At 50.6% G+C, this 24,755-nt stretch overlaps 5 protein-coding genes across 5 annotated transcripts; 2 read left to right on the top strand and 3 right to left on the bottom strand.

The window, feature by feature from the left end:
* Nucleotides 1-1,735: 1,735 nt before the first annotated feature.
* On the top strand, nt 1,736-4,577 carry ETH_00034505 (glycerol-3-phosphate dehydrogenase, putative; the record flags this gene model as incomplete). The annotated part of the gene is made up of 8 exons (XM_013376741.1): nt 1,736-2,026; nt 2,401-2,490; nt 2,679-2,870; nt 3,053-3,209; nt 3,354-3,508; nt 3,643-3,792; nt 3,926-4,075; nt 4,233-4,577. 8 exons carry the CDS (start codon nt 1,736-1,738, stop codon nt 4,575-4,577), a joined length of 1,530 nt encoding a protein of 509 aa, XP_013232195.1.
* A 933-nt stretch (nt 4,578-5,510) lies between these two features.
* ETH_00034500 (uncharacterized protein) lies at nt 5,511-6,205 on the bottom strand (the record flags this gene model as incomplete). The annotated part of the gene is made up of 2 exons (XM_013376740.1): nt 5,511-5,753; nt 6,158-6,205. The coding sequence occupies 2 exons, from the start codon at nt 6,203-6,205 to the stop codon at nt 5,511-5,513; spliced, it is 291 nt and encodes a 96-aa protein (XP_013232194.1).
* A 428-nt stretch (nt 6,206-6,633) lies between these two features.
* ETH_00034495 (ribokinase, putative) lies at nt 6,634-8,132 on the top strand (the record flags this gene model as incomplete). Its single annotated transcript, XM_013376739.1, has 2 exons — nt 6,634-7,322; nt 7,520-8,132. The coding sequence occupies 2 exons, from the start codon at nt 6,634-6,636 to the stop codon at nt 8,130-8,132; spliced, it is 1,302 nt and encodes a 433-aa protein (XP_013232193.1).
* A 1,822-nt stretch (nt 8,133-9,954) lies between these two features.
* Nucleotides 9,955-16,898, bottom strand: ETH_00034490 (uncharacterized protein; the record flags this gene model as incomplete). Its single annotated transcript, XM_013376738.1, has 20 exons — nt 9,955-10,178; nt 10,496-10,667; nt 10,767-10,862; nt 11,082-11,162; nt 11,334-11,394; nt 11,588-11,880; nt 11,997-12,155; nt 12,393-12,527; nt 12,781-12,972; nt 13,108-13,305; nt 13,551-13,627; nt 13,777-13,810; nt 13,937-14,212; nt 14,428-14,579; nt 14,724-14,964; nt 15,164-15,473; nt 15,626-15,669; nt 15,850-16,055; nt 16,178-16,514; nt 16,848-16,898. 20 exons carry the CDS (start codon nt 16,896-16,898, stop codon nt 9,955-9,957), a joined length of 3,339 nt encoding a protein of 1,112 aa, XP_013232192.1.
* Nucleotides 16,899-20,162: 3,264 nt separating this feature from the next.
* ETH_00034485 (emp24/gp25L/p24 family domain-containing, transmembrane protein, putative) lies at nt 20,163-21,482 on the bottom strand (the record flags this gene model as incomplete). Its single annotated transcript, XM_013376737.1, has 5 exons — nt 20,163-20,272; nt 20,492-20,570; nt 20,734-20,838; nt 20,945-21,162; nt 21,287-21,482. 5 exons carry the CDS (start codon nt 21,480-21,482, stop codon nt 20,163-20,165), a joined length of 708 nt encoding a protein of 235 aa, XP_013232191.1.
* Nucleotides 21,483-24,755: the final 3,273 nt, after the last annotated feature.

Genomic DNA, 24,755 nt, shown 5'->3' with positions numbered 1-24,755 from the left:
TACCGGTTCTTTCTCCAGTTTGCGGTGCTCAGACCTGAACATTGCGCCATTAATATTCACGCGCTGCTATAGCGCAGACTGGAGAGCACTTGAGAAAACTATAAAGTTTCGGAAACTTTTTATGGCGGGCTGCAGGTACAAGTGGGGATGCGGCGATGCCCCTGGGAAACGTCGAATAACAAGAAGACTCAAAAGCTCTAGCTAATTTCTGTATAGAAGCTCCAATAAAGTGCTGTTGAAACACCTGAATCGCAAAGTATTTGAATTATTGGTGATTGCTCGGGCATGCCCTCTCATGCTTACGGAGAGTGTTCGTGATACGCACCGTCGCAGAAGATACGTCAAAGAATTATTTGCTAGAATCGAAGAAACAACTGAGGGACCAGTCCGTCCGAATAGCTCATAGAGAGACTACTTGTCCAACAATGGCTGTAACATCAGCTCACTTCAGAGATAACGAGAGCTTTTCCTATACTTCACAGTGCTGTATAGTCTTCTGCAGATAACGCCCTTTATCTACTGCACTGCATTCTAGACATTCTAAACAGCCGCAGTCTACGTCGCGTGAGCTTACTGGCTACCCTGGGTAGGTGGCTTGTATCCGGGACATGCCTGAAGCGCCTTTGGCCTCATGGGCAATCTACTAAGCATGCAGGATACAACTTCCCTCGAAAGGTGTTTGAAAACCGCAAAAATACAGTTTGTTGCCTTGAGCAGCAAGGCCTTCGCTAAGTGCAAATAGATTATACTTCCCTACACCTAAACGGGCTCCAGCCGCAGAGAAATCGGGTTGCACAGACAAGAGAACCCGCCCCCACGTGTACAAATACACGAATAAACGTAACATTCTGTCAAGCAATTAGAGTGCTGCACGGCTTCCACGACATTCTACACCTTCCCAACGACGCCCCCCAGACACCACGATGCAGGGAACTACACAAACATACACAGCCTTATACAAATGCCGTCATGAAACCTTACTTGCTACAAAACCCGCTAATTTTCTAACTACTATTCTTGCACAACGTATTGCAGCCACCGAAGAAGTCGCCTTCCACACCCGTTCTGGATACGATTCTGGATGAGCAACGGAGCGGTAAAAGCCCACTGCAGAGGCAAGGCCATCCCCTGTGCTAATGCCTATAGCTAAACTCAAGATGAATATTGAGGGTCTGACATGTGCGACATTTCTATCCTAGTGTTTGGACTTGTTTGCTCGCTGTTGTCCTTTTCGGCTGCGGCACGTAGGTGGCAGTTGCTCCGTTCATGAGACAAAAAGGCGTCTCGCGTTTTGCGAGGGCTGCAGTGGACTTCCATGACCTTATCTCATTTCCCTGAATATTTATTGCAAATTAATATGAATTATGACACGCTCACTAAGGATGAGACAATGCGAACGTAGTGGTAGGTAGGGCTGCGAGCTACTGTTCCCCTGGTGTGTTGTGTGCGGTGTGTGGCGCTTCCCTCTACGCTGTACCACCTGTCGTCCACTGCGCCTGACGCAGATATCTTAAGATGAGAGTCCAGATCATCGGTTGTAAGATGGCCTCTTAATTGCTTCTCCTCGGGCTGAGCAGGTTTCTTGCCGATACCCTCGCACTCGTCTCTTCTTTGACAGGAAGTTATGCAAAATTGGACTAAACAGATGACATGTGCAGGCAGGTCCATTCTGTAATCCTTGCAGCTAAGTACGCTGCAAGATTCTTTATTGAGGAGCTATATATTTTCCATATCAATGCTACAACAGAGCCCCAGACTGACTGGCATATGCAACCAACGGAGGCCTGGCACAGTAAGGTGCAACTGCTTCCACGGAAGTTGGCAATCAAAGATTGTCACTGTCCCCACGGCTTCCAGTTCGTACCATCAGGGGTTTCGCTGGCCTCGCATGGGTCTACGGGTCTGGAACGCGGTGCTCTTGGTCTGTCTTTCGTTCCTGTTGGCGCCTGAAAGTATGGAGGCATTCTTGCGCCCGGCGTCCGCCTACCCCCCACTTCTCCAAGCTCTTCAAAAGGGGCCTCTCAAGGTGAGTTACTGGGCTATTAAGAGTTGGTTAAGCCTCAGCCGACACAAGCGGCCCCTGCACGCGGCGGCGCAAACTTGGTTTTTTGTGTTGTACCCTCACCTGAGCCTGTCTTGACGCAATCAAGTGGCGCGGCGTCAGTCAGGAGCTCATCTGAGAAGGTAGTTTGCATTGTGCCACCTTTCGGCTACGTCGTTTGTGCACGTTTGTTCATTTTGTTGAAGCTAAGGGAGGGTTACCGCACCGAAGCAGGGAGACTACAAGCGTGCGACGTTGGAGCTAGTGTGGCCACATCTCTCTGGAGCTCCTCAAGGAACTCCGCTCTGTCAGATTGTTTGTCGATGCATAGCTTGACTGCCATGAGTGTGTCACTTCAGGTCTCTCTGGTTGGCTCTGGCAACTGGGGAACAGCTGTCGGGAAGATCGTCGCTGCCAATGCGAAAGACTCGCATATATTTAACACAGATGTGGGACGCTTCCACGGTGCTCTCAATGCCACTGGCATAAGCGCTGTGTCCTCTGCATCGTATCTGATGCCCACGCTCTTTTGCCAGCAGGGGGACAATGGCTGTGTTGTAGGAAACGTCCGGCGGTCCGGCGCTGCGTGGCATGAGTAGTGGAGCCCTTTTCTCTCTGTGTGTTGCTGCGCTCGCAGGTCCGAATGTGGGTTTTTGAGGAGGAGGTTGAGGGCCGCAAGTTGACCGACTGGATAAACAACAACCATGAGAACAGGAAGTATCTTCCTGGCTTTGAACTGCCCTCAAATTTGCGAGCTGTTCCATCCCTAACGGATGCATGCAGAGATGCGGACCTCTTGGTCTTTGTCATGCCTCACCAGTTCATCGAGGTGACTCCCCACCTGCAGCTTACAGCGAGAAAGCCAGAGCATCTGACACAGGGGTGCTTGTTCAGGCATTGTAGCTCATTAAGCTTATGTGCCTTCCCCTTGTCAGTGCTGATTTGACAAGATCAGCGGGGTGACAACGAGAGACTCAGAGTAAGTCGACCTCTGGGTCTTATTGTGAGCAGAAAGCCTGTCGGGAACTAAAGAAAGCCCAGCTGCTGCCTCCCCACACCCGGGCGATCTCGCTTATCAAGGGCATAGGTGTGAGGAATGGCTGGCCGATTACGCTGACGCATGAAATAGGCAGTATCCTGGATCTCCCCAAGCCTTGCATTCTGTCTGGTAAGCTCGTGTCGTGTGTTGGCTTCGTTTGTGTTAGGAAATTGTGGATGAAGACTAGCCAGTTTTGCGAGCTGCACATGGCATTAACCTCTTTGTCTCTTAAATGCAATGCAATGTAATGTATTTCGCTGCGTTCCTTGATAGGTGCCAATGTGGCCAATGATGTCGCCGCTGAGAACTTCGCGGAGGCGACCATTGGTCATCCGGATGGGGAAACCGAAACGGCCGCGTTGTGGCAACTGCTTTTTGACAGACCTAACTTCAAGATAAATGTGCTCCCGGACGTTGACGGGGTCGAGGTGAGCCAGGAATTGTGTCATGCCAACGTGGCTCCTCCCGACGCTTTTTCCACGTGTCATCATTGCTGGTGGCACAACAGCTGGGCTTGCCCGTAGCCACTGAAACTTGTGGATCTTTCTGTTCAACACTTCAGGTCTGTGGAGCTCTGAAGAACGTCGTTGCACTTGCTGGTGGATTTTGTGAAGGAATGGGCCAGGGTACCAACACGAAGGCGGCAATTCTACGACTTGGAGTTGAAGAGATTAAAACGTTTATTATGACCTTCTTTGGTGACCTCCTTGCTGTGAGTAACGTGGATAGGGCTGACGAGCACAGCCAATAGGTGGTTATGACACCACAACTCTACGTTTCGACGCGAAGTCTGCGCTCAAGGAAGAGAACGACATGGCTTGCGGTTGTTTGTACAATTGCTGCAGGATACATTGTATGACAGCGCGGGCTATGCTGATGTAATCACTACAGTCTTTGGGGGACGTAACTCTAAGGTAGCTGCTGAATTCGTGCGGCAGAAGGGCAAAGGCTGGGATGAACTGGAGAGGGAAATGCTCAATGGCCAGAAACTGCAGGTATACAGATATGGATCGATGGTGGCCGCCCTGGCACTTGCGGGGGAGGGGCATTCGCTTCAGGCGTTTTTTTGTTACATAGTGCGTGTTCATGTTTTCTTTTCCAACTGCGAGCGTTTGTACGTTGTGTTGTGACTTTTTTCTGATCTACTGTTAGGGCCCGGCGACGCTTGAACTTGTGGCTGACGTGATACGTGCGAACGAAGTCGAGCACTTATTTCCGCTATTCATGTCGACATACAGGGTAGCATTCGAAGGCGCAGACCCCCAGACAATTCTTGACGTGTTCCGGACGAAGCAGCCCCGTAGCATCCAAAGGAGTGAAGACTGCGTGAAGCTGAAAGTCCCTACGCTCGTGCAGGATGCACGAAATCGAATCGCGTCGCGCTTGAGAAAGCTGGGGAGAAGCATTAGTGAACTCACGAGGAACCCGTTGGATGCACCGAGCGATAACGTAGCAAGCGCCAACCATAAGACGGAGAACAGCTGCCCAAGGAACTGATGCGAAGCCTCTGAACCTTCTGTGGAAAATGCAGCTCCACAGGTCTCCGAAGTAGCGTGAATCACGCACGCATCGCTGTTTAGATCACGTAATTCCTGAGAGAAGTAACCATTGGATTAGCCGTAACAGTTGTGTTGTTTACGTTGCTTCGTGTGAGGTGGGCATCCAGTTAAGCCACCGTTTGCCCGGCCTCACCAGTTGTCACGCAGTTTCGGTACCTTGGACCACCCAGGGCGAGTGCAGTGCTACGCGTCGAAGTGAAGCAAGTCATAAGCCTTCTCCGTCGCATGCAGCTTCATGGTGTATTCGTCCGTTTGGACATGAATTTTACTTCATATGTTTAGGCTGCGTTGGCATCGATCTGCCCAGGGCTAGCTGACTCCTGACAGAGTGGTCAGGGAGCTTTGCGAAAAGCAATGCATCCGCTGCCACCGTATGCGTGTGGCTCAGCCCGATGGGTTTGGGGGGATGCGTATTTGTGCGCTGCCACTGGATAGAAGGGGACAATGGGTACGTGTCTGTCAGGTGTGGAGACGAAGCGCTGCTTGCAGTCGTTTTCGGTATTGTGGCCATATGGACAGCCTGTACAGGATCACCTGTGTAGTTTGGCAGCAGTAACCGCATCAGAGTTGTTGCGGGGAAAAACAGGATTATGCATAGTTTAGTATGTAGGGGAGAGCCCATTGGGCCTTCCATATAGCCGCGCAGCCGTGGCCTTCCGTGGCACGCCGCCACAATCGCAGCACTTGAGAGCAAGTACCACCACCAAGCACGGTTAGCACGTCGTCTAGGATAGAGAAGACGCTGTTCGCCACCCAAATTGGCGAAGGGGCGGCTGTGAGTCGATTTGGCCATGCTCTCGTGGCCCCAACACGGAGCGCTGGCTTCCTCGTGAGGTGCCGCTCGGAAGGCACTGGCAGCCACCTCAACAAGTCAAATATTGCCGTGCCAAAAGAATAACAAGTGGGAAACAGCAAGGGGTGCTCCGGCCACACGCGCGGTCAGGAGTGTCGTGAAGCCATCGATGTCGAAGGCAGACCGCAACTTCTGTGGAGGCTTTTGTTCTGGTGCGTGGTGTAGCTGCAAATATTGGGACCGTCCGGCTGCAATATAAAGGGCTACAATCAGTTCAATATGAGCTTCCGAAAAAGAGTTACAGGGTTTGCCGTGAGCTCGCTGTTAACCGCAAGGCCCACAGCAAAAATGAGGGGCACCGCACCATAGTGCAGCGTTGGGTGAAGCCACCCATTCCATGCAGAACAGCAGCGGCTCCAGACCTGCAAACAAACGGGCTCGAAGGCATTTTGAAGCAAGGCGTTAGTCAAAGAGTCGAATCTGTCCGCCGTGTAAGCTCCACTGTCTACAAGCAACGGCGGCGTCAAAGGTACACGGGGCAACAGCCGTGGATTACTACCTGTGCATTGTTGAGAGCTTGCACAGTTTATACGCGACTGCATTAGAGGAGCAGACGCCACAGGGAGGAAACTTCAAGTCCGAAGTGTTCACATCTGTAGTCCACCCGGAAGGCGCTGCTAACAGTCGCTTCTACTGCAGAGACGAAGCAACAACGATACTATTACCTGAAGGCTTCCATCCCAGAAACTCTTCTTGCTGAGAGCAGCACCCATTTTGGATTCGAAGGCGCACTAGGGGGCTATAAATGCGTTCTATTGTCCCGTCACCGTGCCTCCGAAGTCCTACGTGATTAGCCACTCTAGAATCGCCTTGTTCAGCAGTCCTACTGAAACAGAGGAGGCGAAGATTCCTCTCAAGGCGATGATTGGTCTACTTGTGTGTCGCCTTTACTCTAGATCAATCGGTGCGCCACGCTCGGTAGAAGGACTGGGGCTCTAGATCTGATGTCAGGTTGCATGCAAACAGCTGCTGGGCTTGTTACTGGTCTCATCGAAAAATAACTCTATTCTATTTGTTGGTCTTCAAAGAATTGCTTGAACTCAAATATTTGAAAGGCACAGCGTGCACAAGCCATTCACACACCACACTGTAGCCACGAAGCGCTACTTCTCGCCTTGTGGGTGCAGATGTTTTGCACTATATGGACCCAGAAAGACCGACACACTTTTCTTTATTGAAGAGATCTGAGCAGGCTCACAAAAATCAACTATACGTACGTATCCGCTTCAAAGCCAGTTTTCAGAACACGATGCTACAGAATGAGCATTCTGAAGTGAAAATGGATGCAGCTACTGATATTGTGGTAGTGGGGTGCATCAATACGGACCTCGTGTCGTTCGTTCCTCGTCTGCCAAGTGTGGGAGAGACAGTTTTCTCCGATGCACTGGAGACGCATTTTGGGGGCAAAGGGGCCAACCAAGCTGCCCAGGCTGCTCTGCTAATGCAGTTCAGGGATGCACCTTCTGAAACACTGTTCCACGAATGCGCCTTTAGCGGCTCTTGCCAAAGTGCTGAAGGTGCACTTCGCGAAAATGGAGCAGCTGCTGCTACGCTTGTTGACAACGCTTCCCTCGATGCGGCCAAAAGGCGGACACCAATTTGTGGCGTCGCAATGGTTGGTAGAGTGGGAAGAGATATTGCCGGATTGAGTTTTATTCGCCACTTCCATTCCCTTGGTATTGAGACAAGGGGCATCTCCATGGACTCGGACAAGCGCACCGGCACCGCCCTCGTCACTGTGGCTCACGGCGGAGAAAACACCATTGCTTACGTGCCTGGTGCCAATGCATCCCTAAGCAGAGAGCACATTACCGTTGAGCCTGCTGTATCGTAAGCTACCGCATGTCTGTTTAACTTCCTTGCGTTGGATATGTATTTGCAGTTTTCTGCTGTGCGTAGACGTAGCATTCTGGCAGATCTGCCTATCTTGCGTGTTTAATTCAGAGAGTTTGGGAGCCCAGACAGAATCATCTGCGTCAGAATGTGAACATTCACGGAGCTCTTTATTACTCGTTGTTGTTGTCCAGGCTGCTTAGGAACGCGAAGGTGGTCGTTTCGGAAAATGGCATCCCTGGGGAAATTTCAGTTGAATGTTTCCGCATTGCCAAGGAGGGGAACTCCCAAGTTATGACGATATTCACTCCTGCGCCGGTTGATCGAGTTAATCCAGAGATTTGCTGCTTCACGGATTTCTTGCTTTGCAACAGTGTGGAGGCAAGGTTGCTCGTGAAGATATGGGGAAACGAAAGTATCGCCAGCGAGACCAACGTTGAAGAAATCGCACGTCAACTGCATGAAGTAATTTTGCGGACTGCTTCAAAGTTTCCTCAGGGGCTGCGGGGTCGAGCCAATGTTGTGATCACGCAAGGGTCCCAGCCTTGTGTTTTGTTTGCAAATGAAAGGATCGTTCAGGTACCAGTGGCGAAGACAGTTCCGAGTGAACTTGTAGTGGATACGACGGGGGCAGGTGATTCGTTCGCTGGTTCTCTTGCCTACTTTTTACTGAAGATGCCAGCTTCTCCGGAATTGGCTGTTTCAAGGGCAACGTTTGTGGCAGCGCAGTCAGTGACCAAGAAAGGCGCTGCTGAAAGCTACACAGGAAAGCGCGATCTTCCCGATCACCTATTTCAGCCCCAGTAGTCAAGGCTGGGCTCCAAGTTGGCCAGTACATATTTTTTTGTTACTATTGCGGATTCGTTTAGTTCATGCGGGCAGATAGTGGTAGCGATTTCCGCTAGGCGGCCTCTTTCCGGCAGTAAATGATCATGTTAATAGAACTCACGTTTCAAGCGCATCTTCCCCCAATATCCTTGCATTTTGAAACGATTGACAATGATTTAGCCCGAATTCCCGTACATACGTGCTCCAGCATACAAATGAACCCCTTGTCCGTACACTGCGGCGATGGCATCACCTGGTACGGGAAACCCAAGATGCCAGTTTCGCGCGATGCAACAACGGAGCTCGGAAAACTTAGCAATGCTGATGCACGTGTCTATTCCGTCTCCTATCAGTGTCTTTTCTGACCATGCTGACGCTGCACAGGCAATAGCAATTTTGTACCCTGATTCAACCCGGGGTAGGGCTATTATAGCAAGCGCTGTGGATTTTTGCAGCCCAATGCGTCCATTTTACAGATGCAGAGAAGGGAACGCCTTACGTTGCAATCCGGCTGGGATCTCTCAGAAATGTGTGGCGCAGTTCTCCCTTCAGTACTAAGCAATCTACGGTTGATGGCTTTTGGGGCCGTGAGGTCTGCGCGCCTCCCCTGGCACCGGACACAAGGCCTACCTGGTCGAAAAGCCCATGGATAGCCCCAAAAACCGACAACGGCCCGATTGTCGCATCACAGGCGCCCAAGCTGTTGGCTGCAACGGGCTGCGTTTCGCCATTTTCAACTGAAGTGCCACCCGAGGGCAACGGTAGGCCGAAACACAAGTTGCCTAATTCATTTTTGTACACTTACTGTATGCTAGACGACGCCAGGCGTCTCAGCATTAAATCTAGCAACAGAACCCCTGAAGACAGCCAGCCAACCTGCAAACTTTTCGAAGTTGGCAGTGCCCGTCGGGCGCCCGTGTCAAAGAAAGTAATTCGTTCACTTCATTCAAGAAAGCCTTCTTGATGACAGAAAACTGACAGGTTGCTGTTGCCAAGGTCGACGTTGCAGGAGTATCCCTGCCGACTGCGCTGGCAGCAACAACGGCTCGTCCCCGACTTCGTCGCTCTATGGGCAAGTTGCCTAAAGGGCATCAGTGCACCTGCGACTACGACGAGGAGACGATTCCTTCCTGCCCAATTGCACGCATTTTGCAAGTATGCAGATGTGTGCAAGGTAACCACCCATTTATGACTTAGCTTCGATTTGCACACCTGGAACAGCCAAAAGGGTAGCCGCACACTTGAGGACTTTACTGGGAAGGAGACCGCCTTCCACTGCAGCTGCTCGGGCAAATGAACAAACTAATTGATCTAACGTAATGGCACGCCTCCTGAATCTGCTTGCGAGTACAGGCGCAGGCCGGACATTCCGACTGCGTCAAGTTTCAATTGCTTCTGCAACTTAAAATTTTGCCCCTGTAGCCATCCGTGGCAGATTATCGTAGACGTCAAGCCGTTGTTAGGGGGCCAAATTGTAATTAGGGCTCGGCAGAGCTCAGCTAAGCTTGATTTTAGCTGCCTGCAGTAGCTCTCGTCTCGCCCTCTGCCCCAACGAATCAGGCTTTTCAGAAAAAGTATCCACGATTAACCGCCGAAGCTGTTGCTGCACTGCGGGATCTGAGCATAGAGGATGACCCTGAATAGACATCTGTAGTAATAATTCATGGGCGTCGTAGATCTCTTGTTCATCATCCATTAGGGGAAACCTGTTTACAATAGAAAAGATCCACAGAGAAACGCTGCACTCAGCCTCTAAACAATTGACAAAGCTTACGTGGAAGAAGACACTTCACTGTGTTTCTCACCACGTCTCTAAGAGCTTGGCCAACTTTGCAGACGCCCCTTCAATGCCTTGGCCTCTTCCAAATTCGGTAAGGACCTTGAGAAAGGCGCAGGCAGCCCCATCGGCCGCCGCCCTACCTACCTCCGTCCGCAGCAGCGGGCTTGCAAGACACCTTTCCAAGGTCTCAACGGCTGACTGCAGCTGTAAGGAAAACAATTCAGGATGCCTTTGTGCGACAACGCCTGCAAACAGATACAGTAGCCAGAAGATACTCTCAAATGTTTAGACTATCAGGGATCATCTCTGCATTGTGGCGGGTGCGCTTGCCCCACACAGCGGTGGCTTCACTGGTTCAACTGGGATGCCACAATGCAGCAAAATCTAACTGCGGTGAGGAGGCTGTGGATTACTTCAGCCGGATAGTAGCAACAAGCAGCAAACTCTTTACTGCAGCGAATTCGCAGTGAGCGATCAACAGGACAAGCAAAGAACTCAAGGGGCAACCTTTTACGCATTACGCATCAGCTGACTCTATTTTTTTAAAAAAATGCTTACTTACCCAAGCCGTACACTGACGCTGAGACGACCAGTGCGTGCTCTTCATCAATGGCCCACTCTGCTTGTGGGCTAATAGCCAGCAGCGCCGCGGGGAGTAACACTTTGCTATACTCTAGCGTGGCACTAGGGTCTCCAAAGTTAATAGCGTCAGCATAAAGGCACAGAGCTGCAACCTGTAGACCACGAATGAAAAGAAAATCATAATTTCGTGCGAAAAGTGACGGTAATGCTATGTCAGAGAACAGGCGTCTCCTTTAAGAAGTAGGCATCACCTTTCCATAGTAGCTCGTCTGGTCATGAGCCAATAGCGCACCATACGGTAGCCGCAAGTGAGCGTCGAAATGTGGCAAACATTCAGATCCGTAAACCTAAAAGAAGCAGTCATGCATAAAATGGGTGCAGTAATCAACCGCAAAAAATCAGGTAGATGCTTCGTTTTCATGTAGCCAATCGACTGGTCAGAGAGAACGATGGGAACTACATCTAACAGGTGGAAACAGAGCTACAAAAAGCTGAAGATTAGACTATTTTGGACGCTGAGGAAAGGGCTGAAGACGCAGACTGTAAGCAGCATCCATGTTGCCTACCTTGAAGAAATTTCCAGAGCACTGCATCACAGAGTCATAGAAGGAACTACTGTCCTCTTCGTCACCATCTTCATTCAAATCCTGCAAAGCCACAAACACTAAATCCTCGATAATACGCGATTAGAAACGCCGATATACGGTGCAGTCTGGTTAAGGTAGATAATTTGTAGAACTCACTTCCCACTCATCATCTTGCAGCCGCAGCCGATATACGGTGCAGTCTGGTTAAGGTAGATAATTTGTAGAACTCACTTCCCACTCATCATCTTGCTCTTCTTTGGAGGCTAGACGCTCAAACTCATTAGTTAGTACTCTGCAACAGCCACAAGACGCATCATCGCGAGCTACTCCAGCACCGGCGTCCATTCGCCGATGAACTCTCGATGCTTCCAGAACACCGTGCACATCCACCACCGTACAAGTGGAAACCTTGATCCGGCGCGAGGCGGACAGATCTCAGATGCCGGTGCAGTGCTACTTGGTTACGAAGGCTTCGTTACACTTACGGAAGGATAAGCTTGCCCATCCCAACAAAGAGTTTCTCAAGCAGAGCTGCCCTCTGATTGGAAGGCACTTTGCATTCCTCGGGGAGCATCCCCTCCCTTTTCCGTTTCGCCTGATCGGCTACGATTTCGGCCACAGCTGGAAGCATGCGCTCAGCCGCAAGAGTTGCTTGGGAAGGGGGAAGCTGCCCTTCAGTACTTGTAAGGAATGATGCAGCTAAATCAAGGGCAGCTGTTGTCGCTTGCCCCTGCTGCGTGGGCGCGGAAGCTAGAGTAGTCAGGCAACTGGGTAGAACCTGAGGGAGGAACACTTCAAATGATACTTTCGAGCTGGGCGGGATTTAGCGATGTGTGTTGGTGCAAGTGTAGCACGTCAACCATCTACTCAGGAGGTGCTTAAAATTATTCCCACCTCAAATGCCGCATTGCGGACTATAGAAAAACCAGAAGAACAACTCTGAAGAGCAGCAGCAGTCCACTCTTGTCCCAGATCAGCTGGGGCTGCGGGGCCAATAGCCGAGGCGAGAGCCCCGAGCAGCCGAATAGCAGCCAATCTTTCCTCTACAGCCGACTGCAAGTCAACCCACGCATCGCACTTGAATCAGCTCATATTGAATTCCAAAAAGCCTCATATTACCGCAGATAGAACCACAAATGTGCAGCAAAGCAGAACCCATGCAATTAGAATCGCAACAGAGCACGCCACAAGCAAAACTCCCCAGAAGCACGATTCAACCGTGCGTCATCAGTAGCTCAGAGCACAGATTAGAATGCTGGAGCCGGCAAACTAAGCATGACAGAGCCACACCGTGTTAATTGAGATAATTGTCTGTTTGCCTGTCTTGTCCTGCACACGGAATTGTGAAACTCCTCCCTCCTCTGAGAGCTCCGCCCCAGCATTTAGAGACCCTGCTGCTGACCCAACCTCTTGTGAGACACCCAGCTGAATTGCATACATTTTACATCTCAGACCTCTAGCGCTATCAAAGGCAATGTCCGTTGTCAACTTTGCGACTTGTCGTCTGCTGCTGAGATTGCTTTGGGTGTTGTCCATACTCTCAGACAGCGAAGGAAACGACGCAGCCGACAACTAAAACTAAACCTTGCTTATGCAGACTGTGCTGTGGCTTCAAGTTGGCCGGACCAGTCTCGTAAGTAGCTTGTTTGTTTGACTGAGCGCGTTCTCTAAGTCACACCTGAATATCCATATTGGCTTTACGAAGGACAATGTCCATTAATGGCCGCATTTGATGCAACATCTCTGGGCCGCATGCAGGCGCGGCGACAGCTAGGCAAGTCATGGTAGCCCCAAAAACCGCTGAGGCCGCGGGAACTGCTTCGCATGACAACATGATGCTGTGAAGGCGTTCAACTAGCCATGGAGCATCCTGCAGGACGCATCAACAATGGCACTCAAGCGGTACACGTTTTGTCCACGCCGGACCCAACAAAAGGACCGCCAGTTATACTTTTGGAAGCACGCCTGATTTCCCTTTCTCACTTAGCAACACTGGCGAACTCACCGGTTTCAAAACATCCTTACCCACGGCAGAGCCAAGGTCTGCGGCAAACTCCACAGCTGCCTGCAGTAAGCAGCGACCAGCATGCTCTTCTAGCAACTGTTGCACCTTCTGCTTTCCCGTGGCATCATCCTCTCCAAGAAGGTTCCGCAACGCAACAATAAATGCAGGATAGTGAGGGATGAACGCGGTGCCGCACGCCTAAAATAATGAGAAATGCGCAGGCATTACCACAGAGCTGTCAAACTGCAGATTTTAAAAGGACATAAACGAAAAGTTCTTTAGGCATGCAGTGCAAAGTAACCAAGCCCCAACCCCACATGTAGAGGTCGAATGAGCGAACGCTAGGACGTGAAAAGGTGATTTGGATGAGGAAAAAACAGGGAGCGTATTGTCCGCCTTTCCCAAAGATTAAGCAATGAGGCAGCGTGGCTCCAAAGAATTACCTTTGCCAATGCGGACGCAAGAGCCAGTGCGAATTCTTGAGTCTGCATGTCGTCGCTGGAGCAACCAGTGATGACCGCTATGGCCACGCGGCAGACAAATTACGCAGTAGAAGAGCCACAGAAACCCAGCGCAAAATAGATGTCTTGCCTTTAGCCACTACATACTCTCGCATCACTAATATGAACACTACCTGCCCTTGAGCCAACTGCGCTAGAGCCGCCCTACCTTGAGACAGCGTGCCATTTAATTTTGGGAGGACCTGAGCAATCAGGGCACCTCGAAGACATAGTGCGCATCATATTCAAACGGCGGCAGTTTCCGTCTACCACGCAACCGTCGAAAGTTTACTCCAGCATCTCTACGATCTGGAAAGCAGAAGCCGTACGAGTGCAAGGGTCTCTGGAGGTGGATCATCCCCTTCTTCTGGAGCGAGCCCTGCGAGGAGAGCCGCTAGAGCCAAGGTCGCCTGTCTCCTGCATCTAACACTTGGGTCTGATGCACTTTGATCTGATAACGATGATAGAAGTTGTTCCCCATATTTCTGTTGCACTTGCCGGATCCACTGATCTTCCTGCTGCATCATCAGTCCAAAGCACTTGAGCCCTTGCCACCGCAGACGAGCGTCTGGCGCTTTCAGAGCGGCCATACAGGCGAATACAAGCTAAGCAACAAAGCAACGAAGCGAAAAACTCAAAACTTACTTGGTTAGCATAAAAGCCAATATGTGAGAAGTCCAAGCAAGCGCTTTCGGCAAACTGAAAAAGTCGCTACTGGACGGCTTCACCCCATGTCCACACAGCAGCTACAGCGGAAACAAATATAGCCGCAGCTGCACTAATCTGGAAGGCACTACCATCGCGGAGCAGAAATACCCACCTTGTCAGCGTAGGGCCCAAGTAGAGGTCTACAGGTGTCATCATCTAGTAGGAGGGCCAGCAGCTCAAGAGCAGTGAAGGAGTAACGGGGGTCTTGCTGTTCAACTAGAAGCGAAAATATGTTCATAAGCTTCGACAAAGCGTTCAGTCCCCCTGTCACTCCACATAACCGACTAAAACTTCGAAACTTGCCCTTGAATGGACCAGAAAAGGCTACAGAAGGATGAAGTTCACCTACAGAGGAGCTCTAATGCAGATGCCAGACTAAGCAGAACGTAGGTGCCAGCTGCGGCTCACCAGAAAAGGAAGACTTCCTTGCTGGGCCTCCATCTGCTCCGTGGTCCTGCCCAGAGCAGCTGCTGCATAACATTGAAGCAATGTCCGCCATTAGCTGAAGAGCCACACTGTGGAGGGTCTCTTCACCTGTCTCTTCCTCTCTCGCCTGGGATTCCCAAGCAGCTGCACTTTCCCAGTCGCAAGGTGACGCTGCGGCCGCGTCGGCCAGGAGCATCAGGAGCTCGTCGACGAGTGCCATATGCTGCAGAGACAAATCGTGCACACGCTTAACCCCAAATCACAGCTCATCATGCCCCCGAAAAAACCCTACTCGTAAATAAGCGGTTACAGGGAAAAGACTAAATCCATTTTCTCGCCATAAAACAAAATCGACAACTGACACAGTGGACCAAGTAACCGAACGGGGGCATGGCGGATGCTCAAAGAGAGACCAAACGGACTTTTCGTAAGACCGCTGAAGCACCCAGGAAAGCGGCTGCAGCAAGCTGGAGAGCCATCTGCCTCGTCTCTTCTGCTTCCACATTAGAAGTGTTGGCAAGAATGGTCTTGACCGCATCAAGCAGTAACGCATGCTGGTCGCGGAAAAACTGTGGACCCCTCTCGGCCAGTGACACAAGTGGAGCCAGCAGCTCAGGGCACGGCTGTCTTATCAGCATCTGGAGCACCACTGGGCAAATAGAGCAGAATGCAGCAATTGCCTGTTTCTTGGTTTCTTTTGCTTTTCCACCTTCAGCCTTCCAGCGAGCGATCCTGGCACCAACGCAGAAAGGCAAGCCAGCAACACGAGGCAGCAACACACAGCACTGCGAGAGAGGGATGTACTGGACTGAACGCGAGCTCAAGGGATAGACAGGACTCCAGACACCGGAATAGACGGGCAGCGGCGAGAGCCCTAGGCATACCGAATGAACATCGTCTCAAGCGCCTCCTCAGCCGCTGTGGACTTCTAATACGCAAACACAAGTGCAACTCCGACCAGAGACATGCAGCTGACCCAAACAGCCATAACTGAGTACAAAGTCAAGCGCTGCAGTAAACTGAAGGTGCGCCCTATCGGCAAGCGTAGAGCGGGTTCAAGTACAAGGCATAACTGGAAATCCAAGTGGAGAAGAACTTAAGCACGCACCTCCACGTCTACTTGCTGAAAGGTGAGGCTTAGTTTCCTGGCGATTTGAGGTGCGCGCTGCGCATACACCTCAGGATCCGCAGCATCGGCTAAACGATCGACCAACAGCCACAACAAACACTCATCCTCCCTTTGATTCTCTTTCATCTGGTCTGCATCAAGCCACTGTACGATGGATCCGAACGGCGCTGCCTCGCTGGCAATTGCTGAGTAACACAGGAGACTGCAAATGCCCGAAGTGAAGCAGATTGGCCCCTGCCAAAGTGGGCAGATAGCACTACAGCAGAAAGAAATGTGACTTGAGGCAGGCGTGATTATCACGACTTACCCGAGGAAGGCAGGTGTTGCCATAACTCTCCAATGGCTTCCGCAGCTGCCTTTCGGACAATGAAGGGACTCCCTGATGTCAGCGTGGAGACAATTGTCTGTATCACATGCTCTATAAGCTTCTGTTTTTGCTGGTGCTCATTTGAAGTATCCTTTAATCTAATATGCGCGTAACGACGGACTAAAACGGCCGCCATCTGCCGATTACATGGTTCCTCCTCCGACACAGCAGCTGCAGCAGCGAGTGCAGGCAAAAGCTGTTCGGTTGGCGACTTGTTCAGCAATTCCTCTGCAGCTCTACGAACATCCCCATCTGGTGACTGCAGCTTGAGTAAGACCTGAACAAGTAATTCACTCAACACTACGCTTCACGCACTCAACAGGCAGCAAGTACGTCAAAAGGAAAACAGGGAACTGTTCTGTTCAAACGCTCGCTGTATAAGTTTGCACCTTCATGTGCATCTTTCTGATGCAAACATTACGAAGGAGACCATGCAGAGCACGCAGGTGGGTATGTGCCCTGCAAGTGCATATATATCACTCAAACGTGTAGATAGGAAGCGTGCATAATTCGCGGATTGCACAGTGCTTGTTTTTATGGGAGGGCACAAAGGCTACACCAACTGAGCGAAAAAAGGAGCTAAAAATTATGAGAAACTCTGTGACCTTACCTCGTTGATGAGGTTTCCGCCCGTATTTGCAGGGATAGACATTTGCGGCATGGTGTAGTTCCAGTGCAAGCAGGCTAGAAGTAAGTTGGGAAGAGCCACACCGTAGCAAATGTCGGCAGTTCCCTCTTTTTATTCCCTCGTGCCTCGATAGTATTCTTGGTGCGAGCAGTAGACGCACAACATAAGGATAATGAATCCCAGGGGGCTGTGGAGACGTATATCGAGCGGAGTTGTCTCCAGAGCACGCGGTGACAACCGCAACTTCTAAGGAACTACTTGAAAATTGCTTGCCAGTTCCTCCATTCGAATGACAAATTCAACGGTAGGGACAGCAAAATGAACGAAACAGAAGGAACAAGGGCTAGCATATGCTGGCTGTGTTGTAAAACTTGGGTGGGGACCCGCCTAACACAGCCCCACTGTAGCTTGTTCTTGCGTCTAGAGTGCCAATCCCTCATAGCGTTTTATCTTTATCAAAAAGCTCCAAGCGAACGGTTTTTTCGCTTGCTAGTGCGTAAGGCTGATACATCCTTCCTCTCACCAAACAGTAGCGTGAAGGAGTTCTTGGGTGCTGCGAAATTCTCTTCGATGCTGTGCGTAACAGCAAACAGCTAAGGTAGAAACAGCCCTCACCACACCCAAAACTTGTCATCATTGCACTGCATACTGGACAGAGCTCTTGCACGGCCAACAAACACAGTTGGCCATGGCATGCGCACCCAGCCCTGGTATCGGCTCGATCCCTTCTCCATCTTATTTCTGAAGAATCGAGTTCTCGTCTGAGAAGACTCCATATCGCAATGACAGACAGACTCTGCGTCCGCACGGAGTTGTGCAATCCTAAATCACCAGCTTTGGTAAAATAGTGCAAAAGTAGTGCAATCCATCGAATGTTGACACACTGGATGGATTGTTGCAACAGCATACTAGCTGATGTATCTGGAACTAGAAACTGTATCAGCACAACTGCTACATATGCAGAAACCAAAAAGAAATGCTGCAGTAATATTCATCATTAACAGCAGAAGGACATTACATGTAACTGCTTCAAGCATGCAACAATATTAGCAGGGGGTAGCACTACATGTTCGTCCGTTGCAGCCGATATCGTGGGCGCCTTTGGTCACGGCTGTGCCTTTACGGCTAATTGCTGCGTGGTTGTGATGGCCAGAGCTCCGTGCTTTTAATGGTCTTCCGCGTCGCTCGATCTGGTTTTTCGTAGGGCTCGTTCGATATAATGCCAGACAGAGTGGCCCCCAAACGCATCTTTACTTACCATGAAGTCCAGACGTTTTGTGCTGAAGCCATTACAATGTGTTAGCCAAGTGTCACACCGTTTCGGCAATTTCATATGAAGGGTCACAGTTCGGGATGTAACCACCCTACCTTCCTAATCCAGGTGGTGGTGGTCCATGCGTATAGCCATTGTCGGCACAACGAAGCCAGTTCTTGGTGCAGCGTGACAACGTCAACGGGGCCCCACTTCTCAGGAGGTCCTTTCAAACCCAAGAAAAGTGTGAGTTTAGGGACAAAATGAGTGGCCAGATGCGCCGGCGGCCCGGATGTCTATCGAGCTGGCGACAGTAACAGATAGCTAGCTCGAGGCCACAGTGGTCTCCTTCACGAGATAGAGCATGCTGTGCTGAGTTGTGCGGCTAGACTGAGCTAGTGGCTGTGGCGACGCAGCTACTTCATCTAGCTGCTTCTGGCTGTAAGGAGCAGCCAGCAGCAGCTAGTTGGGGTAGTTGTGTGACCATGGCTAGTTACGTAGTCATCAGCAACTAGGAAAACAGTCCCCTTATGTAGGATTGACGAAAGAGCCCTTGCTTTCTGTGTGTATCTGACCACCGGCTCTTGCCGGTGAAGTATACTTCAAAAACCGAAAACAGCTTTGGAGTTTCGCACGTGGCTCTCCGCGAATGCTCACTATGTAAGACGAACAACTGCTGGCGTGACGAAAACAAATCCGGCGAAGTCCATTGCAGAATGCAGCTAGACTACTCGGTTCCCCAGTTAGCAGCGAATGCCATGAACGGGCAAGCCAAATCGTCCCAACATGTGCCAGGATAAGGCAAGCAGACCCACTGGTCAGCATTGCTTGGCGTTGCGGGTGCTAGACGCGTGCCAAACGTTTGATCATGCCTTAGAGCTCTACCTAGTCTCGTCTGTGCTCGTGAATAAAGTGGCGACGCCTGGTGAAGCTCAGGAGCCGGGTGTATTCATTCGCTTTTATTATGGACCCATTGAAGTCCTAAACGAGCACAAATTGTAAATAAGTGTGTTCAAGGTGCTTGGCTCCATGAGTGCCAATACTTTTCGCATGTTTGCGTGGCTAAATCGTTCACATTCTCCTGTTCACCCTTTTAATACCAGAAAATTCCACCATTCGAAACGATGCGATTTAGTGCGTGCCTGCTGGTGAGTCCCTCGAAGACGACGCTGAGGCAAGATCCAGGAAGTGTTATAACATGTGCATGCATCTACAGAAATAACTGCAGAGGGCTGCTTCAAGATTCCCCAGCCCACGCGGTGGACTGTCCTACCAATTGAGAGGCATGCGAACGCATGCTTGGATATATCTTCCCTCTCCCGGGGCTGGAGCAAATAGACATCGAGAGCAGCCATCCCAACAGAGGAGCTGCTTCGACTTGTCCGCATCTTTATTAAATATAACATTGGTGAGATCCTAATTCAAGGTATTCACCACCGTAGGCTCTAGCCTGCGGGCCTTCAACAGCACATAGGGAAAAAGAAGCGTCCCTTCAGCTTCTTCCATATCCCTACCCGAGAAGTCCGCCGCCACCCATGCTATTCATTCAAAATAATGTATGCCATACGTCCTGACAAGTTTCTTGGCTGTGAAGCTGCTTCGCCTACTTACACTGCATCTCCAGATGCATCCTTGTCCTTAAAAAGCAGACCTCTGCAAGTCCCATGCTGCATCCTACTTTGAGTAACCTTGATGCTTCCTTCAATGCTTGCTGCGCTCGATCGGTCCTTTCGGTGTGTGGCTTGGTGGACTTCCAAACACGAGCGTGTTAGCGGACTGCAGTGAAACTCTCGTGAGATGGTGGCCTCTCTAAGCTACGAAAAATCGCCTGTTTGCCTGGAACTTTGAAGCGGCAGTAAAGAAGCACACTTTCTAGAAGCTTTAGATGAAATTGTATATTGCACTAAGTCATTGTGGAGAGAGACTGCGTCACGTTCAACGCACTGGGAGCGCTTAATAATAGTTCCAGCTGCGCCTGGGTTAGCTGGATGCACTCCTTGCTGAAATCAAATTAACATCTGCCTTCTGCTTAACACCTCGCCACGCTAAGCCGTAGCGAGAGCTGTAGCCGCTCCAGTTACGTTTGGGTCAACCGCCAACCACTTCCAATAAACACTTAAGCTGAACCAGTCCACCAGGTACTTCGGAAAAAGCCCTTCAGAAGGCGACAAACCCGAAAAAAGGCATTCCCGTTATAGTTGTACTTCCGTGCACTCGGCTTATCAATTCGAAAACTAGCGTGCCCGTGTGCAAGAGAGCCAAGGGCTTGCGAAAAGCAAAGCTCCTCTCCTGTCTTCCCTGCGCATCACTCATATGATTTTATGGGCATGGAAATAGCGTACTAAGTAGAAAATGCTCACCAAGGTGCACGCACAAAGCAGCAAAAGTTGCAAAACCGAAAACCATACAACGCGACTGTTGATTGCTTCGCTCGTTCGTTGGAATCTTTCTTCCTGCAGCACAGCAAAACCCGGCATCTTGTGAAGCTGCGTTCGTTTGCACGACCCTCATCCTATTGCACCGCCCACTTCTTCAACAAAAGGGTGTTTCTGCCAACTGTAGGCAATACTAAATCTCTAATTGGCAAGAAACGGAGGTGGGGAGTGCGCTACTGACCTGGACGCGCTCATAGTCGTTCTCCGCCTGCATAGCTTCCAATCGGCGGGCAATCGCTTGCAGCTTCAGGTGAACACTGTTGACATGCTCCTTTTTGGCTAGATCCTGATTAGAGGGGACAGCACAACGTACAACATACTTTTACCAGAGGAAAGAGCCCCAAAATATGCTAAGAGACATTCTCAAGAGCTGTCGTGCAAACACATCTCACGTCAATGTTGATGTCTGTGTCGCCTAGCTCAATGGAAAGAGACCACTTGAGCAGCTGGGTGTTAAACCACTTCGAAGATGCGCAAGAAATGCAAACTTGGTACTCGCCAGTCGTGGTCGTCATGTGAGTGACCTTTCCCTCTGCGTCTGCTGGTAGTACTTCTCGGCTGTACACGCTGCGACCGCTCGGATCCTTGAATATAATACTGCAAGTCACGCCTAGATACACAAAAAACGATGCAACACAATATTATTGTAAACTTCAAGCATTTTCCTGCATAAGCCGCAGCAGGGCGCCAAGATGATCAACCCGCTTCGCACGAACAGGGACACTCGAACTCACCTGGATTTTCGTGGTTCTTATACGAAGCAGTAAGCGCCACTCCAGTTGGTACGCTTTCAATAAAGCATTTGTCCTGAGATTCCTGCACGTAGAAGTAAGCCGCCGACACTGAGTGGGCAAAGTAGCCCAACGCCAAAACAAGGGCAGCTGCAGCCCGAAAAGGAGGCAAGCCCCCAATCCTCTGCAACGTCCTCATTGCGCGTGTGAGAAAAAAGCTGACAAGAAGCTGGACTATGCGAGCAAACGTGAAAACTGGAGAGCGTCTACAGGGCGTAGCGATGAGGTGCCCGTTCCTCCTTAACCACGATCCAGCGTCGAACGTGCCGCCACACACAGCTGAATAGCCTCAGTAGAAACCTCAGGAAAAATACGCGATTAAATCTGCCGTTGTCTTAAGCTGCCTCACACCTGCCACGAGCGGCGACGACTCAGTACTCAGTACAACTGAACAATAGGCGGTGAGACGTCTGAAGCCATGGGAAGCCCTCGTGTCCCACTTTCCCTTGATAGCATAAGTACCAAACCCAAATTCCAAGAGTACCAACGGCGACGTGAAAAAGTGTGGCCCAGACCAAACATCCCGTTCGTCCCAAGTGCAGCGGCATGCACCGAAGTGGCCACCTGTGGTGTTTGGCACCACTATGTGCTTTGATTTCACGGTGAAGACTCTCAATCAGCACCGCAATTTCAAAATAAGGCAACCTTTAGCTAAATTATCACTGTCTGTAGGAACTGGCTGGATCCTGGTGGTGGCGAGGGACAAGGAGCAGTGACTGGGGCTTTGCGAGACAGCACTTGCCGCATCAACGCCCTGAGGAAAAGCAATAGTTCTGCTAATGTTGATGGCTCAGACTCAAATAGTTGAACATTTACTTACATGTTTCTTGATAATGTGGTATCAGACGTTAGTCGCGTATGCTGACTTGGGAAGATTGCTACATGTGTGGACAGTTCCTGCAGAAACACTCAGCTCGCCAAACCACCGTTCACTCACAATTTTACAAGGAGAATATATCTTACTCCCAAGTCAAGGAAAAGCCTTAGTTTTCAATAGAGGACTAAGCGTTGGTTCCACGGGAAAAAGGCAACTTGGCGAAGAGAGCCAAAGCTCTCGCTGCCGACTACTTCCCGGCAAACCAACGCAAGAGATGCCCATGCTTCCGAGAGGGCACGTAAAACTTTAATTTCTGCGCTAGCTTTAGACCAAAACAGCCGGCATGCGGGCGTGTCGCTAGTGATTTAATATAATTCAAAGGCTTGCACATCCTCTAAGACTTTCAATGACCAGGTGGATTCCCTAGTACCAGCTTAAAAGTGTGGCCCCATACCCAACAACTCTGACCAGCACCTGAATAGCGCTTGCGCAGAACTCTGCTCAAGAAGCGTTCGTAACTCCCTAAATAACTTTTGGCTAGAGCGTAGGTGCTCTAGCTCCTGCTGAAAAGTCAGGCATGTCCCTGAGCATGCTACGCGTGGGAACGACCCAGCAATTTGCAGCATGAACATGGGCATAAGTAGCGCATGCGTCTTTACGCTTCTCATTTGAGATCCACGTAGGTTTCCGTTCAACAAGTACCTACACGAAGGGACGTTTAGTTGAGTAGACGTGAGTGCTCCGTACATCTTGTCGGTGAGCTGTAGAATGTGGCAATGCAGTTGACTCCTTTACACTAGAAAACATCTTCCATTCTTCACTAATCCCAATCTCGCAGTCGGCACCCGTTAGCCAGCTTCTTGCTCAGTGTGCTGTTTGTTGAGGGTCTCTTTCCATGCCCCACAACGGCCTCGCATGTTGTGCACCGCTTGCCAGAGGTTGCTGGTAATTGTGGCCAAATGTGATAAGCAGTAAAACTGATGTAATAGCCTGACTGCATGAATAGTCGAATTGCGCAGGTATAAGAAAACGTACTTCTGCGAAACAGTTATACCGAATGGCACTTCACCTATGTTACGGGCGGCCGCTTCTTCCCGAAAGACCCCCTTTTCCACGACGGTAAGGATTTCGGACCACACTACACGGCGCCTTAAGAATCAAACATTTTGGACACTAGCCATCCATCATTTCAAGCTACTTACAGGGGACTGCGGAAAGGTTTCAAACCATCGTCATCTGCAGGGAGGGCCTGGCTCAATCTCACGGCGTATTACTCGTTTGCCTCATGACACTCACCCGTAGCTTCGGTGTACAGGCAACAGAAAATTCATATTTGCTGCATCATGTGCGCGCGTGAAGGTAAGGCGCGATCGTTCACTACCTATGTGCATCCACACGGAAGCATCGTGCGGTTGTTGGTGTTGCAACTACTAGGCTGCTGCTCCACGCAGACATCTCCGAAATAAATGAGAAGCGACACATTTTCATCTGCTTTGACTCTTTTTCCCGATGCGGCAATTTTTCGGAACCAACGTCAGCACGAGATATCCAAGACAGGCACCAGCCAGCCTTGAGAGGGATCACTACAGTGTTTGCGAGAGCTTACATCTCATGAAAAACACCAGACGGAGCAAAATATAATATCTATGCAAAAAAGTGCCCAAGACGCCGAAGTGATTTTGAATCCTGTGGGAGCGACGGGAGGGGCCCCTTCCCACCACGCCGCCTAGGGGCCCACCATATGGAACGATCGCCGTTTTACGCTGTGTCGACGCCAATATTCTGTTTTGTTTTGCTTTCCAGTTGCTTATGGTTGCTATCTGTGAGTTCCGCCGGGAATGTTGCGCTGGAGAGTGCACCGGCGCCTTCTTGTATCGAGTTGGACTGCTCCAGGCTGTTTCGTCTGCATGAGTTATTGAGCTGCCTGTCCCCCCTAGTTTAGGAGCCATAATATTTGTGTGGATTGGCGTGTGAAATGGATCTAAAATGCCACCTCCATGCATTTGCCTATTCCAGCCTCGCCTGCTGTTCCCGTATGACGATTACAGGGGCCCGCTAGGCTCTGTGTCGATCGTCTGCTTAGGCGTTTGCGTGGAGGTGTTGTGTTTTTTTTTATGTTTTCTATGGGGAGTGGTGTGCATCCATCGCAGTTATTCGCAGCATCACTGGGCACTGCTGCCGTTACCTCTTCTGGTCTTCGATCTGTGTATACTGTTTAGTGGCGCCGCACGCTTTGTGCGATCTTATGCGTGGCTTCTGCCCTCTGAGAAGCGGCTGCGTGTGATAGTTTTGTTGGGCGTGGCGTCGCGCCTTCTCCTGTGTGTCTTATTTTCCCTACACATTCTGGGCAAGGTACCCTTGGTGACTCTGCTGGGAGTGTCGGCTGCGAGCTACAGCAGTAGCACTGCCCTTAACATTGACAGGAACGATGCATACACCTGGGCTCGCCTACAATGCTGGGACCTGGTGGTGCTGCTGCAGCTGGGGACACTCTGTCTCCAGTCTTTGCCGTTCCCTGCAGCTCAGACACTCGGTTCCTTCCTGTCCAACTCTTATGCATGCACTTGGCCTCTCTGGGTCCTTGCGGGGGGCCAC

This window comes from Eimeria tenella, genomic scaffold, assembly GCF_000499545.2.
Source record: "Eimeria tenella Houghton genomic scaffold, Eth_scaff4, whole genome shotgun sequence".
Lineage (NCBI taxonomy): Eukaryota > Apicomplexa > Conoidasida > Eucoccidiorida > Eimeriidae > Eimeria > Eimeria tenella.
Note: the sequence above shows the minus strand (reverse complement) of the source record. Positions and strands in the feature narration are given on the sequence as shown.